This window comes from Lucilia cuprina, chromosome 4 (genome assembly GCF_022045245.1).
Source record: "Lucilia cuprina isolate Lc7/37 chromosome 4, ASM2204524v1, whole genome shotgun sequence".
Taxonomy (NCBI): domain Eukaryota; kingdom Metazoa; phylum Arthropoda; class Insecta; order Diptera; family Calliphoridae; genus Lucilia; species Lucilia cuprina.
The window spans coordinates 94,680,754-94,698,978 of record NC_060952.1 but is presented as its reverse complement, the minus strand read 5'-3'; the positions used below and the strand labels follow the sequence as shown (position 1 = coordinate 94,698,978).

Sequence of the window (18,225 nt, the reverse complement as noted above, 5' to 3'; positions counted from 1 at the left end):
TAGCCGCCGCCGAACTATATTTAGTTGCTTGAGCCGCCGCCGAAACATTCGGCTTAAATCGACTCAAATTTTTTTAATGTTTTTATTAACAAGACTGTAAGATCAATTCTGTTTAAAATACACTATGGTGAAGGGTATATAAGATTCGGCAAAGCCGAATATAGCACTCTTACTTGTTTTTTTGTTTGCATGTTTCTTTAACTAGGGGCGTTCGATTTTTATATATTTTATCTATATTTGCTGCGTCTTGACTTTTTCCTTTTATTTTTTCTTAATCCTTCTCATATTCCCCAAACTCTGTAATATCTTGTTGTGCTATTTTGCTTTTTTCTTAAGTTAAGTTGTCTACTTCTAATTTTTTTGCTCTTCTTCCTTTCTCTTAGATTAAAGTGCTTGACTTTTATCCAACTTCATACTAGAAAAGGATACTTCTTTTTTGGGTTGTTGCTTAAAAATTCGATAATACTTTCAATAACTATTAAAGGTATTTAGTTGGGAATTTAGACAAATCCCATTTTTTTTCTTTCTTATGAAATAGGATATAGTTATTGGGTTTCATTTTGTTGGCAATATTCCCTATGATATTTATAGTTTATAAACATGTTAAAGTAGATCATAAAAAGATTTTCTGGTTGTTCTACTTGTTGTTTTTTTTTTAGTCTACTTTTGCTTGTCTTTTTGTTGGGGTTTCGAAAAAATTTTTAATTTTAAAACATTTGAAAATCATGATATATTTCATAATTTTTTGTTTTTTCTTCGTTGTTATTGATTATTAATATTTTTGCTTGGTTGTTGTGCTGTACTTAGTTGTCGTTGATAACCCTTAAAAGTATGATTTATAAATATGACATTTTCTAATGCCCTTAAGTATGCTATAGTATTTTATCATCTATAGTTTTTTTCATTTACTTGTTAAGGGTTTTAAATAAAAGGGGTAATAGGATATTCATTTTGCGTTACTTTTGTAAGTTTGTAAAAGTTTGAAGGGGATAAGGTTTAAAGATATTGAGTGTAATTTATACAACAACGACTTACGAGTCCATATTTTTCAAGTCTACTAGTAAAAACATAACACTTTTTGACAAAAAATTTCTTTTAAATATTTTTACAAAATAAAAAAAATCTTTAAAATTTTCAAAGTCAAAGCAGAAAGACAGACATTCGTAAAAAGTCAAATATTAAAGAAAATTTAATAATTTTTGTTTTTTCTAATTAACATTTGATTATCTTTCTTTATATATAAAATTTCATGGCTCTATATTTAATACTGAATTCTATTGATTTTTTTAATATAAACTAAAATCTACAAAAAAATATAAAAATTTTAAGCAACTTACTCACGACTTAACAGAAAGACAGACATTACTTTCAGTTTAATTTTCATTGATATTGATAAAATCTTTCTAAAATATAACACCCTAATCCATAAGCTTTTTAAGGATATTCAACTTTTGGAAAAAAATATAAAATTTTAATTTTAATAAATTTTTAAAATTTGTTATCAAATCTGGCAGTTTTAACAATTTGTATTAACTAACAGAAAGACGGACAAGTCTTAAACTAAAATCAGCTTAAGGTCCCATGAAAATTATATGTTTTCAAAAATCTTAAAAAAAATTTCTTTTTATCAATATACAATTTATTACAAATTTTTTCAAGTTAGATTTTTCACAAATTTATATAAAATTTTTTAAAATTATTTAATATTTATTATTATAAATTTTCTTAACAGACAAATGGACTGACAAATTTAAATATAATTAAAACTATATGTTAGTAAAAATCCTAAAAATTTCCCTTGCTAATGATATATAATTTTAGAAAATATTTTTTTAAAATTTGATTTTTATACAACCTTTGAAATTAAAACTAAAATTTAAATATGTTTTACAAATCTTAACAACTGCGATAAGGACAGACATATTTCCGTCAAAAAACTTAACTTAAACAATATAACAACCATATATTTTTTAAATTGTTATACAATATGCTTTCCAACAATATATTAATTATTAAATAATTTGAAAAATTCGATTTTTAACAAATTTATAAATATTTATTTAAAATCTTCCAAAAATTTTCTATTTCTCGAAAAGATAGCCGGACAGACATGTTGTTGTTTAAGAATTTACTTAGGCTACCTAAAGTGCAGAATTTTTTCAAATCTCCATAAAATCACATTTTTAATAATATAATTTTTTTTTCAAAATATTTAAACAAATAGATTTTTAACTTAATTTCCAAACAATTAAATTCAAAATGGTCCTTCGAATCCATGTTATATAACAAATGCTTTGTGTGTGTGTGTTTATGATAATATTTTTATATTAAACTAACTAGACGTTGAAATTACTCTCAAGAGAGCCATATGGTGTTTCTTCAAGTAACATTTGGTGGTCCTTTAAACTTTTTATTAAATTTTTCTCAAAATTTTTAAACAATTTCCTCTAAAAAAAAACCTACTGTTGTTTTTTTGGTCACTTCAAAAAATTTCATAAAAATATTGGTGTTTTTTCAATTTTTGATAAATTTATCCATCTTGACAACTGTCACATTAGGTTAAATTGTGCCACACAACCAATACTGACTCACTCTCTCTCCTTTCTGCTGCGAGAAACAAAATCTATGTCACTTTTTTTTTATAACAAACTTTTTCCGCAAACACTTCAAATGTTTTTTTTCCGCCATTTCTGTTCATTTTCTGTATAAAAACTATTATGAATAAAATTTCAATTTCTTTAGAACAGAAAGTGGGCAAAAAAAAACACAAACAAAAAGTGTAGAAAACGTGTAAAAATATAAAATATTTTTAAAGACAGACGACAATAGGATAGAAGAGGCACAGAAACAAAAGCAAACAAACAAAAAAAAAAAAAGATATAAAAAAGTTTTACAGTCAAGTAAAAGTAAGAATAGAATAGAAAATAGCCTTGTCTCAAGTGTAATGTGCTCATTTTTTGTTTAATATTTTGTTTTTGTTGTTATAGGGATAATTTAAATAAATGTAAATACAACAACAAAAAAGTGTTTTAAAAATAGTTAGAAGAATGAATAAATGTAGAGAGCCTCACAGCCAGAGTGGCTAATATTATGTACAACTTAAGTGGCCCACAAAATAAAGATTCATTTGGTTTCCGTTATTACTTTGTTTAGGATTTGTTTCTTCCTTTTAGTAGTAAACTACAAATTATGTAGCCTACATTTGGGCTAAGTGAAAATTTGTCATAATAAGTATTAAATGTTAAATAGAAAATAATTTTTAAGGAAAATTTCTAAAAATTTAAATTTGTTTCAATTTCTAAAATTTGTTAAAAATTTAATTTTAAAAATATTTTTAAATTAAATACAATGTTGAAAAGGAAATTTTATAGAGATTTTTAAGGTTTTTAAACTTTATACAATATAAGTTTGTTCTTTAGCACAAGCTAGTCCGTCCTTCCGTTTAAATGTTAAACAGTATGTGAAGAAATATTTTTAAAAATGTTTAAATTTCAAAAATTTGTTAAAAATTAAATTTCGAGAATATTTTTTAAATAAATATCTGTTGAAAAGTAAATTTTCTAAAGACATTTTAATGCATTTTAACTTCATATAAAATAAGTTTGTTCTTTGGCACAAGCTGGTCTGTCCTTCCGTTTAAATGTTAAACAATATGTGAGAAAAAATTTCTAAAAATGATTAAATTAAAAAATTTATTACAAATTGAATTTTAAAAATATTTTTAAAATAACTACACAGTTGAAAAGGAAATTTTATAGATATTTTTTAATGCATTTAAACTTTATATAAAATATTTTTTTTCTTTGGCACAAATTTGTCTGTCCTGCCGTTAACTTATTTGCTTGCAGAAACTGATTTGTTTAAAACAAATTTCCGACAAAAATACATTTTTGAAAAAAATTTGCAATATTTTATATTGTGAAAAGCGCACTTTCTTAAAATTTATAGTTTTTATATGGCTTTAGCAAATTTTTAGTCATAATTTCTGTCCATCCTTCTATTAGTTATTAAAAATTTTTTACATTATTTAAACTTAAAAATTTGTTAAAAATTATTTTATTAATATTACAAAATCGTTTACAATGTTTTAAATAAAATTTAATTGCAGTACTTTGCTTTTAAAATCTTATATAGTTTTATATAGTTTTTACAAAACTCAAGTTGTCCTTCCTTCTGTTTACTTTATTATATGCGTTTGTAACAACAAGTATTTTAAAAAATTTATTAAAAATCCAATTTTTAAAATATTTTCAAAACATTTATATTTTTGTATGGAAAATTTTATAAGTTTTCGCAGTATATCTAAATTTTATATAACGTGTTTTAGTTTTTTTATTAAAAACCTGTCCGTCCTTCCATTAAGTAGTAAAAAAATTTATTAAATTTAATTGTAACAAATTTTAAAAATTTATTAAAAATCCAATTTAAAAGAAAAATTCAAAACATTTATATTGTTGTAAAGGAAAGTTTAAAAGGATTAGCAGATTACCTAAATTTTATAATGATTGTTTTAGCTTTCTTATTAAGAACATGTCCGTCTTTCCATTTTATTAAATTATTAAACTAATAAATATTATATCGAAATTTTGAAAAAAATTTTTAAATTATAATTTAACAAATATTTTTAAAAAATATTTGCAAAAATAAAGTTTTAACACATTTTCAAAAATTAACATGTTTTGAATGTCTGTTCTTCCGCATTTTAGATATAAATATATATGTTTTTAATATTATATTGAAATTTTCAAAAAATTTTTTTAATTATAGTTTAACATATATTTTTAAAAACTTTACATTAAAAAATATTTTAAGTAATAAGGAATTAGTTACTAAAATAAATTTTTAACATATTTTTAAGAATTAACATGTTTTGAATGTCTGTCCTTCCGCATTTTAGATATAAATTAAAAATTTTTAATATTATATTGAAATTTAAAGAAAAAAATTAAAATTATAGTTTAACAAATATTGTTAAAAAATTTACATTAAAAAATATTTAAAGTAATAAGGAATTAGTTACTAAGAGAAATTTTAAACACATTATTAAGAATTAACACTTTTTAAATGTCTGTCCTTCTGCCTTTTAAATATAAATAAATGCATGACAATATTTAGAACTACTGAAACTAACAAAGTTTTAGTTACCAACAATCATATTTAAAAATCTAACAAAATTGCCCTAAATTGTCGCCTGTTTGTATGCTACAATAATTTCCTTTATTGAACAAAATTTTAATTTTTTTGTTCTCTATAAATATTTAAATTTTAAATAATTTTTTTTATTCATGCAAAACAGCAATATCAAAAAAATCCCTTGTCATCAGTTTTGTTAAAGCGAAAAAAATTGTTACAAATTCTGAGCGAAAAAAACATGAAATTTTTATCCCAAAAAAAATTTACACATTTTTATTTCATTTTTTTTTTCTTCATGTTTTGTAAATTATTTGACCCGTGTGAAATGTTATGAATAAAAAAAAAACAACAAGAAAAATATGTATTTTAAAATACTGTTTCAGGATTTTTAATAAAACGAAAATATAAACCAACCACCATTTTTTTTTTTTTTTTTTTGTACGCCATATGTTTTGTGTGTTTTGTTGTATTGATGCCCAGCTAGTTGGATAGAAGGTTGTTTTCATGAAACACAATGGGTTTTTGTATATTGTTTGATAAAAACTGTTTTTCTTTATTTAGAATTTGTCACAGTTTTAAAAGCAGAGATAGGTAAGTCAATTCATTTGTGAATTTTTACAAATGTTTAGCAAAATTTTCTAAATTGTTTAATAATTACTAAAGTACTTTTAAAAAATTCTAATTCTAGCATTTTTTACATATTAAATTAGTTTAAAAGAAGGACAGACATTAGAGAAAGCTTATAAACTAAAATAATTTAAATATTTTTTCGAATAAAAATTCCACTTTTTGTTGTCTTTTTAACGTTATAAACTTTATGTAAATAGTTTGACAATAACAATTTTAACAAATTTTTTAAATAATTTCCATAAATTTACTGAATTAATAACTTAGAAGAAAGGACAATTTTTTAAACTAAAAACTAACTTGTACCAAAGAAAAACAATAACTATACACAATCCTTATAAAATTTCCTTTTTAATGATGTATATTTTTTTAGCTATATTAAAAAATAAAAACAGTTTTTGACATTTTTTTTTGTAATTTAACATATTGTAAAAACTAACAGAACGACGGACATGTTTGCAGCTATACAGTTAATTTAAACGTTATAAAAGCAGCTGATTTTCAAAAACATTGTAAAATGGTATGTTAAACCATATAAATTTTGTTGTAGTATTTAAAACAAATAAGATTTTGCATAAATTTGAAAAAATAAAGCATATTATTTTCTATATAGAGCAACTAAGAGAAAAACGGAAGGAAGGACAAGTTTAGGATTACGAACTAACATTTACTGAATAAAAAATATATGTATAGAAAATCGTTAAAATTTTCCTTTTTAATGATGTATATTATTTTGCTATAGTTTTTAAAATTGATTTTTGGCAAATTTTCCACAAAATAACTAACAGAAGTTTATAATATATAGTAATAACATAAAGACGGAAAGACAGACAAGTTTATGTTAGAGAACTTTATAAAATATATAAGTATTGAAAATCCTTATACAATTTCCTTTTAAATGATGTATATTATTGTGCTCTAGTTTTAAAAATAGATTTTTGGCAAAATTTTGAAAGTAAAAAAACTAATAACAAAAAAATTTATAAAAAGTACTACAACAGAAGGACGGACTTGTAAGGAGCTAGAAAATGTACTAGAACTAAATTAAAACTATATATTCAAAATCTTTGTAAAATTTCCTTTTCAACAATATAAAATATATAGTGATTTTTAAGGCAAACGACTTTTGACAAATTTTTGTTTTATTGTATGAAATAAATTTTTATTAAAAAATTTTTAAATATTTTAAAAAAAAATATTTTTAAAAATTTTCTAGAATTTTTTAAAATGTTAAATTTTGTCAAAATAGTCTTTAGAGAAAAAATTTTCCAAACATTTGCGAAATAAAATTTGTTGGAATATTTTTTTAAGAAAAAAAAAATCAACTTAAAAGTCGTTAGAAAATATTTTCTAAAAATATAACATATATAAATTTATTGATTATTTATTGTACACTATAGTGTGTTAGAATGTCGTTTTAATCCTTTCTTTACAAACATAGTTTTCCAATTATTTTTTCCATGTATTTTTTTTCCCAGCTATTTGACTGTCAACAAACAATATTTGTAACACAATCAAACATGAAGTCATATACTTTTATAAACAATATAGTTCAGTCATACACTAACGTCAAATACGTTTTTAAAATCCTTGCAATTCGGGGCTGCTGTCTCAAATTAGTTATTTTAAATGACATGAATTATACTTCACAATCCTTCCAATTGGATCCTTGTTACGGAATGACCCCAGATATATTCACCGAAATATTGTTAACCCAGCTACAGTTGTATCAATCGAAAGTTTGTTTTTCTCAGGAAAGAACTAAGAACTCTTTTGATTACCAAGAACGTATGAAGTAACTAGTGAGCAATTTTTTTCATAAACCTAAATATATAATTTAGAAGGAAATTTCGTAATTGAGTATAAGTTAAACCTGTTGTTAAAAACTACCGCATTTTTGTCCATTTGTAACCCAATAGTTTTTCTCTTATTTGAAAAACATTCAGCATTTTCTCTCATATTGTTTTTTTTTTACAAATAGTGTGCATTCGATTGTAATTTATAATATTTGTTAAAATAAATGGCAATCATAAATACTCTATACTATATATTTGTCTATATATTTTCCAGCAGGAAATGAAAAAAAATCGTTGTTGTTTTTTAATGTATAAAAGAAATAAAACTAAAAAACAGATTTTTTATTTGAAAATGAAAAACTAAAAAATACAACGAAACTAATAATCATGATTTGTAAACAAGATAAACTATTGAGAGATTTAAGGTTTTAAATTTGATGTTAAAATAAATATTTTATATTTTCTAATATATTGATAGAAGTAATTTAGAATATTATAAAATATATTTAGATAGCATTTACTAGATTTTGAGAAAATATTTCATAATAAATATATATTTAAACAAATTTAAACTCCCCCAAAATTGTCTTCACTTCTATTTTTTATTTAAACTATTTAAAAAAATTACTTGTTCATCTATAACACATTTTCTGTGGGTTTTACTATTAAAAACCTTTTAATTGTGGTTTCTAACAGCGTTTGTCTTCCCACTGTAGTTTCTTTTCATTTCATGGTTTTTGGTGTCTTTTTGTTTAAACTATTGGCTTTGCAATTTTATTAAAAGTTGTGTGTGTGTGCGGTTATCCCTCATCATATGTAAAAAGAAAATTTTTTAACCAAAATAGTTTTTTACTTTAGTTTTCATATTCTTTTGACAATTTTTGCGTTTGAAAAATATAATTGTAGTTCTTGTGGTAATTTTATTAAAAGTTTTAACCACCACACACACAAAATAATTTCTTTAGGTTTTTTTCAAATTGCAAAAATTTTAAGAATTTTCTACTTGTCTATAAAACCGTCAATAGTAGTCTAAAGTCGCGTCTGGTGTATACTTTGGTTCATATTCTATTCTGTAGTCTGTAATCTAGTCTATAGTCCAGTCTAGTCTATAGTCTAGTCTATAGTCCAGTCTAGTCTATAGTCTAGTCTATACTCCAGTCTAGTCTATAGTCTAGTCTATAGTCTAGTCTATAGTCTAGTCTATAGTCTAGTCTATAGTCTAGTCTATAGTCTAGTCTATAGTCTAGTCTATAGTCTAGTCTATAGTCTAGTCTATAGTCTAGTCTATAGTCTAGTCTATAGTCTAGTCTATAGTCTAGTCTATAGTCTAGTCTATAGTCTAGTCTATAGTCTAGTCTATAGTCTAGTCTATAGTCTAGTCTATAGTCTAGTCTATAGTCTAGTCTATAGTCTAGTCTATAGTCTAGTCTATAGTCTAGTCTATAGTCTAGTCTATAGTCTAGTCTATAGTCTAGTCTATAGTCTAGTCTATAGTCTAGTCTATAGTCTAGTCTATAGTCTAGTCTATAGTCTAGTCTATAGTCTAGTCTATAGTCTAGTCTATAGTCTAGTCTATAGTCTAGTCTATAGTCTAGTCTATAGTCTAGTCTATAGTCTAGTCTATAGTCTAGTCTATAGTCTAGTCTATAGTCTAGTCTATAGTCTAGTCTATAGTCTAGTCTATAGTCTAGTCTATAGTCTAGTCTATAGTCTAGTCTATAGTCTAGTCTATAGTCTAGTCTATAGTCTAGTCTATAGTCTAGTCTATAGTCTAGTCTATAGTCTAGTCTATAGTCTAGTCTATAGTCTAGTCTATAGTCTAGTCTATAGTCTAGTCTATAGTCTAGTCTATAGTCTAGTCTATAGTCTAGTCTATAGTCTAGTCTATAGTCTAGTCTATAGTCTAGTCTATAGTCTAGTCTATAGTCTAGTCTATAGTCTAGTCTATAGTCTAGTCTATAGTCTAGTCTATAGTCTAGTCTATAGTCTAGTCTATAGTCTAGTCTATAGTCTAGTCTATAGTCTAGTCTATAGTCTAGTCTATAGTCTAGTCTATAGTCTAGTCTATAGTCTAGTCTATAGTCTAGTCTATAGTCTAGTCTATAGTCTAGTCTATAGTCTAGTCTATAGTCTAGTCTATAGTCTAGTCTATAGTCTAGTCTATAGTCTAGTCTATAGTCTAGTCTATAGTCTAGTCTATTCTATAGTCTAGTCTATAGTCTAGTCTATAGTCTAGTCTATTCTATAGTCTAGTCTATAGTCTAGTCTATAGTCTAGTGTATAGTCTAGTGTATAGTCTAGTCTATAGCCTAGTCTATAGTCTAGTGTATAGTCTAGTCTATAGCCTAGTCTATACTCTAGTCTATAGTCTAGTCTATATTATAGCATAGCCTAGAGTCAATACAATAGTATTTTCTATAATGAAAACTACTCCATAGTTAAGTCCATAGTCTCTAGTGAACACTGTAGTCCATATTCCATAGTCAAGACTGTAGTCTAGCCAATAGTCTGGTTTTTAGTCGATATTATAGTCTGATCTATAGTTTAACTTTCAGCATTTTCTTAAATTGTTTATTAAAATTGTAATTATTCTTTAAATATTTTATATTCTTTATTAATAATATATAATATTTTTATTCTCTATTTGCAGGTATGTACTGAATCGCTTATAAATATATTTATTTGTAATTCTTGACGCTCAACACCCGTGATAACCTTTGATCATTAGGCAATTTTTTTTAATATATTTGTTGAGGGGTAAGCTAATTTTTAATAATTTCCTATTTAATGATAATAATATTCTAATTTGAATTAGCTTGAACTTTTGATTGGATTTTATGTGATATTAAACAATTTTAATAATATCATTAATATTTCAATAAAAAGTTCTATTAAATGTGACCTTTCTGATATCTAAGAAAAAGTAATTTTATGAATTTTTTTCTTGTTCAATGACAATCGAAGGTTATTAAACTGTAAAGTTAAAGAATGTTTAAACTGAAGAGAAGAAAAAATGAAATCTGTGAAAGGTTGTCAATAAGATATTTTTTGCTCATGGTAACCAATAGGACGGACATGGAGTTTAAATAAAAGATTTACTTATAAATATTATTTTTATTTATCTTATGGTTTTTTCTTAATAAAAAATCCTTAGAGATGAAATAGAATAATTTTTAATAACAAGTTATTCAAAAGGACATTTTTTTTAAATTTATGAAGTCAAAAGATTTCTAGATTAAATTTCTATATTTCTGCTAAATTTAAAATGTTCTTTAACTTTACATTTCCCTTTTCACTTTAATCTATTCTATTGTATTTTATATTCCAACACCTATATTCCAACACCTGCATTAAGCACATTTGTAAAACTTTTGCTGACGCTGCAGCATTTACAACACTTTAGCATAATAGCTGACTATAAGTAGAATATAAACTATTCTCTTCTCTTTCCTCTAGCGTTCAACTAAAACTAGAGTAAAAACAAAGAAACTACTTTTATTGTAATTTCTATAGCATAAGTTTAGGCTGTAGATTATACCATTGTTTCAGCTTCATTTCTACATTTCAAATTTAAAGTTAGATAATATGTTTAAAAATATGTAGTCATGATTTTACATTTCATTTGAAAAAAAAACTTTGTACCTGTTTCCTTAACTAAAACCATTTTTCTGCTAAATCTCTGGGGTTGTGTTGTTTTGTTTATGGCAAATTGTAAAATTTATTTTAAACTATATATATATATATATATATTTTTAAAAACTACTAGCTTGAAAAAAATTTAAAAACAACAGCAACAAACTCAGTTTTTTTTTCTTGTTATTTATCGTACTCAAGAGGTTTTAACCTGTCTGCAGAAGAGTCATTGTTGGGATTTTTTTCATTTAAAATTTGTTTTGTTTTTTGTAGAAAGTTTTTTCTAGTTGCAGTTTTATTCTGCTTAAGAAATTTTTTTTTTTTTTTAACATAATCATGAATAACTAACAATTTTTATCTTAATGCAAGTAGACTTTCAAAATGACATGTTAGTGTAGTAGTTTTAAAACGAAATGTTATTAATATTGGTAAAAAATGTCAAGAACTGAACTAGAACTGAACTAGAACTGAACTAGAACTAGAACTAAACTAGAACTGAACTAGAACTGAACTAGAACTGAACTAGAACTGAACTAGAACTGAACTAGAACTGAACTAGAACTGAACTAGAACTGAACTAGAACTGAATTAGAACTGAACTAGAACTGAACTAGAACTGAACTAGAACTGAACTAGAACTAGAACTGAACTAGAACTGAACAAGAACTGAACTAGAACTAGAACTGAACTAGAACTGAATTAGAACTTAACTAGAACTAGTTTTTATTAATTAACTTAATCTTCATAAAGTAATTTTTTGAAATGAAAAATACATTTTATATGTAATTGCCAAACACAGTATTAATTTCATACAAATCGTATGAAATTTTTATAAAAATTAACAATTCAAATTTAAAATTACTTTTATTGAGAGCTAAAGATTATTTAGAATAATTAAATATTCATTATAATGATAACACGTGTTGCATACTTTTCAGAATTCAACATTTTTCTTTCTAACAAAATATGATTAGAAATTATTTAACATATTATTTGTTCTAAGACTGTATGTTTTACTAAGTATTCCATTATAATGTAAATTAAAAGTTAATTTTTATTTTTAATTAAATATTACATACATATCTTTAGCTATTTGGGTTTTGTTAGAAATATCTACAAGGTAGCATTTTTTCAAAATTTACTCACGTTTTAATTCTAAATTACAATTCAAAATATGCCATATTATATATAGACATGGAATTCTCTAGGGTGTAAATAATATAAAAGAATAGAAATTATTTGGAATAAAAACACTTACATACACACAAACACACACACATACATATATAGATACACAAGTCCTCAGGCCTTTTAATTCAAATCTGACTCACTACAGCTAAAACCCAACCAACCACCAGCATCAGTTTTACAACTAAAACCATTTTCTCATTTTATCAAATAACAAAAAAAAAAAAAAAAAAACACGAACAAATACATGCCTACTTTTAGGCGCAAAAGCAATACTAAGTGTAACTTTTAAATCTATATGAGTGCGTGTGTTAAATAAAATAAAACTGGAATTTTTATTATTTAAAACTCTACATGGAATAGCTCAAAAGAAAGTCTAAAATAAAAAAAAAAATTCAGACAAGTTGAGAAGCCTTAATGCCATTTACTTATTCTCTTCTTCGTTTTACAATTCAATTAAACCGTCATTAAATCTGGTATGTGTTTGTGTGTGTGTGTGAGTAAGTACAACTTTTTAAGTCTTAAAGCCCTTTCAATCTAGCATTTCCCGTCTAAGTATGTGTCTCCATTTCCGTTTTATGAAACAAACAATACAAACACTCATGTGTCAGGCATTTACAGTCTATTTGTTAAAGAATTCCTTTTATTTTATTTTTCCTCTTCCTTTCTATTTGTATTTAATTTTATTTTTGTTCATATTACTTACATCTTGAAATTTGTATTCTCTAGACACTTGTTCATTTCATGTTTTGTGCAACATTTTTATCATTTTATAGGAGTTTTTTTTTTTGTTCGTTATTGTTGGTTTTTTAATGGTTGCCATGATAATGGTTTTTAATTACTGTTAATTTTTTTCTCAACAAGATTTCATAAAGTAGAGTAGCGCGTCCCTGTTTGCTGTTGTCCATTTTTTTAATATACTTAAGGGGACAACTGTCTACTAAATATGTTTGACTGTTGTCCTTTTTAATTTGGTGGCAAAATACTCGTAAATTAGACAGGCAAATTTAACCGCAATGTTAAAAGAGTGTAATTGATTAAATAAGCACAAAGCGTAATGAAAAAAAGAAAAGACAGACAGACAGCTAAATAGATTCTTGGTCATGCATAAGAATAAAAAGAGTTGAAAACGTCAATGTCCTGTCACATGGATTGGATATAATTGATGTTTTAAATTAAAAAATAAATCTCATTTAATATTTCTTTCTAAAAAAATCGTGAGTTAAACTAGAGCAGAAGTAGAATAGAACTAGAACAGAATATAATCGAAACAAATCTATAACAGAACTAGAATAAAGCTAGAATTGAACTATAATAGAACAAGAATTACACTAGAACAAGAATTGAACTAGAACAGAACTAGAAGAGAACTAGAACAGAACTAGAAGAGAAGTAGAACAGAACTAGAACACAACTAGAACAGAACTAGAACACAGATAGAACAGAATAGATCTGAACTACTTAGAACTGAACTAGAACTGAATTAGAAATGAACTAGAACTGAACTAGAACTGAACTAGAACAGAACTAGAACAGAACTAAAACAGAACTAGAACAGAACTAGAACAGAACTAGAACAGAACTAGAACAGAACTAGAACAGAACTAGAACAGAACTAGAACAGAACTAGAACAGAACAGAACTAGAACAGAACAAGAACAGAACAAGAACAGAACTAGAACAGAACTAGAACTAGAGCAGAACTAGAACAAAACTAGAACAGAACTAGAACAGAACTAGAACAGAACTAGAACTAGAGCAGAACTAGAACAAAACTAGAACAGAACTAGAACAGAACTAGAACAGAACTAGAACAGAACTAGAACAGAACTAGAACAGAACTAGAACAGAACTAGAACAGAACTAGAACAGAACTAGAACAGAACTAGAACAGAACTAGAACAGAACTAGAACAGAACAGAACTAGAACAGAATTAGAACAGAACTAGAGCAGCACTAGAACCGAACTAGAACAAAACTAAAACAGAAATCGTTAACATGTATTTTCTTTAAGTAGCTTTTTACTTCCTTCATGTTCTAGATTTCTTTTCTTTGTAATGACAATTTAAAAGCAGAAAAATCTATTAATAACATTTTTGCTGTGTAACTTTTACGCATAAGTAAATAATAACTATAATTTCATTGATATAATGACACAAGCTAAAAATAGTTTTTAGTTCTAAAGAATATATTTATAAATAATATTAAATTAAAAACTATTTTCTAGCATAAATACGATTTCAAATGCTTATCGTTATGAACTTGTAATACTGTAAAAATAACTGGGGCATTATTATTATTGTTTTTGTTTAATAAAATATATAAATTTTAAATAAAATTTTAATTCTTTATGGGAAAAGCTAAAATAATTAGATTTTCTAGAACTGATAAGTTTAAATTAATTAAAGAATAATCGCTAAATAAAGGTAGCCTTTCGGCAATATGTTTTCTGTGTGAACTTTGGGTTAATTGATGAAATTAAAATGATAAGATTTTAAAATAATTTGTGTCGGAATTTAATTTCTTCTAAATTTTAATTAAAAAAAATAAAAATCAGTTAGGTGTTGTTGACCTTTCACCCTCAATATAAACTGTTGCTTAAGTTATACCAAAATACTTTAAAATACTTATCTTCTTTTACTCATTTTCTTTTCAAATACAGATTATATTATTTTTATAATATATAGATAGATAAATGTAATGATTGCCAAATACAACAGCAGCCTTGGAGTAACCAAACTTTCTGTTAAAATCCTTTTATATTTTTTCCCATTTCTTTGCTTTTATTACTTGTACAGGAAATGACGTTTAGGTGGCGCTGTTCACCAGACCATAAATTATTAAATTATATTTTTTTTCTGTACATTACATGCTCTAGATGTAGAGAAGCAATGTAAAATTTTCTATGAATTATAAGTACCGAAAGTTCATATGTACCTAAATAGAAGTTTAAAACAGTGATCCGCAACGAATGACAACAGACAACGAGAGGGAGAGAGAGTCATATAATTAGAGCTAAAAAACATACAAAATTTTCTATAAGAAACTTTTGAAAACTACTGTAATTTTTTATTGTTTAAAAAAGTATCATTAAGGCCTTCTCTTTATGGCGACCACTGATATATGCTTATCTAAGCGATGAGGAGAGCTGAAATGTTTGATGAAACAAAATTGTAATAACAAGTTGACATCAGTGCTTTCTGTCTTAATAAAAGATGTGCTTCAGGTCTTCCCCCCATGTCGACCACTGATTATCACGCGAGCAATGAACAGAAAATGAAGAGAATATAAAGTATCGAACCTGATGTCCGATTTTTATTCTGTCAAATATGTTTTAAATGTAAAATTGTTCTAGACAAAGTCTTTCCAATGTTCTCTTTGTGACGCTCACTGATTCACAAGCCAGTGATAAATGGAGGAGTATTTGTCCACAAGTAAAATTAAAGTTTATGCAGAATTTTTTGTTTTAAGGATAAAAAAAGAAGAAGAAAACAATCGTCCATTGTCAGACTAGATTATAAACTAAACTATAGTCTAGACTATAAACTAGACTCAACTTTAGAAAAGAACATATACAAGACTTTATACTATACTATACAATAGACCACTATTTGAACTTTGAACTAGACTAGACTATAGACTAGACTGTATACTAGATTATTATCTAGACTATATACTAGACTATAGACTAGACTATAAGCTAGACTATAGACTAGACTATAGACTTGACTATAGACTAGACTTTAGACTACAGACTAGTGTAGACTATAAACTATACTGTAGACTACACTATAGACTAGACTATATACTAGATTATTAACTTGACTATATACTACACTATAGACTAGACTATATGCTAGACTATAAACTAGACTATAGACTTGACTAAATACTATAGCATAGAATATAGACTAGGCTATACACTAGGCAAAAAACTAGAATATAGACTACTCTATATACTAGACTTTAGACTGAACTAAAGACTCGATTTTAGACTAGACTATATACTAGACTGTAGAGTAGACTATGTGCTAGACTATAGACTAGACTATGGACTAGACTATAGAAAAGACTACATACTAGACTTCATACTAGACTGTAGGCTAGACTTTAGTCTACACTATAGACTAAACTATGGACTAGACTATAGACTAGACTATAGACTGGACTTTAAATAAGAATATAAACTAGACTGAAGATTAGACTATAGACTAATTTTTAGACTACACTATAGGCTATAGACTATAGATAAGACACTAAACTACAGCTTGTTATTTAGAATAAACTAAATTAGAAAATCATAAACTAGTTTTAAATATACAAAGCTAAACTACAGTTCTCAAATCATTAGGTGATATATCATTCATATTATGATTTTTTTTCCCAAAATTCTATTTAAAGCTTAAAACACTTTTTGTCATATAAATTATACTTAAAAATTCAATTCATTCCTTTCTTTAATACTCTCTAAAAGCCCTTTTTCATCATAAATTTGCAAATATTTTTGAAAAATATTTATATCATATTCTTTGTTCACCTTAAAGTAGGCCACACTTTTCATCTCTTAACATTACAAAAACACATTATATTTAAGATGCTTACCGACCAAAGAACAAACATTTTGCAATACATATAATTTTCCACAGAAACAGCAGCTGAATGAGAGCAACAGAAAAAATGACAACAATGTAATGGAAACATTATATTAAAATAAATTGGATTTTCAGCTATTATTACCTAAAAGTAGACTATACAAATTTGGTGATATTGTAAATCCATGTCAGAAGAATGAGAGTAATATATTAAGCAGCTGAAAGTGACACTCAGTATTATTAAAAGTCCTTAACTTATAGAAGAGGAAAAAACGAACTATTATTTGTAGTAGAAAAGAAATTCTTAATACATATTAGTGAAAAGCCTAAAAGTATACTTTGAAATGACACAATGTTTACAAAATAGTTTCAAAGGCAAAGTTAAGACAACAACTTTTTTAAAGACATTTTATACCAAAAATAGTTAAAAAATTTAAAAAAAATTTTGAATTCGAATTCTTTAATAATGACTTCAACATGTTCCTTTAACCTCATTCATAGTTGATTTCATTAAGTGTTAGACATTTTTCAATTATTTTAGATATTCTCTAAAAGAATATCTTAAATTACGTGAGAATGTTATTTGTCATTAGTTACTGTCTTTTTTTTTTTTTTTTTTGAATTTTGTTCTTTTCTTTATTTCAACTGTCATTGTCAAATGGAATTAAAGGTGACAAGTCATTCAATATTTGTGCAAAAAGTTTTTCGTGTATTTATTTTTATTTCCTTTTCCATCAGACATTCCATGGATTTTCTTTTTTTGTATTTGTTTATCATTAAGTAATCAATAACATCAGCCAAACCAAATTCCCTTAGAAACAAGGGAGAGAAAAAAAAACTGCTTTAAAACAAAGTTAAACATGACAAGGTCTGTTTTATTTTGTTGTTAAAGGAAGCAAACATAAGATTTCAATTACAGTTGGTTACAGTGTCTGTTGATCGACAAGAGTAAACTTGGAGAAAATATATATTTAATAGACTAAACTACAATTCAGACTGAACTACAACTGAACTAGAACTGAACTAGAACTGAACTAGAACTGAACTAGAACTGAACTAGAACTGAACTAGAACTGAACAAGAACTCAACTAGAACTGAAGTAGAACTCAACTATAACTGAACTATAACTGAACTAGAACTGAACTAGAATTGAACAAAAACTGAACTAGAACTGAACTAGAACTGAACTAGAACTGAACTAGAACTGAACTAGAACTGAACTAGAACTGAACTAGAACTGAACTAGAACTGAACT

At 25.5% G+C, this 18,225-nt stretch overlaps 1 protein-coding gene and 1 long non-coding RNA gene across 3 annotated transcripts in view; one reads left to right on the top strand and one right to left on the bottom strand.

The window, feature by feature from the left end:
• Positions 1–10,317, top strand: part of LOC111676401 (putative protein TPRXL) — a 179,725-nt gene extending 169,408 nt beyond the window's left edge. The window contains exon 3 of one of the 2 annotated variants that reach the window (XR_006940563.1): positions 10,207–10,317. Coding sequence is in view for 1 of the 2 variants with exons in the window: in XM_046948698.1 (XP_046804654.1) it covers positions 10,207–10,217 (11 nt within the window). In the remaining variant the exon portion in view is untranslated. The remainder of the gene's footprint in view (positions 1–10,206) is intronic. The other variant, XM_046948698.1, reaches the window with a different exon arrangement.
• LOC124419406 overlaps positions 1–18,225 on the bottom strand; it is a 100,146-nt gene that overhangs the window by 4,480 nt on the left and 77,441 nt on the right. The gene's annotated exons all lie outside the window — the stretch shown is intronic.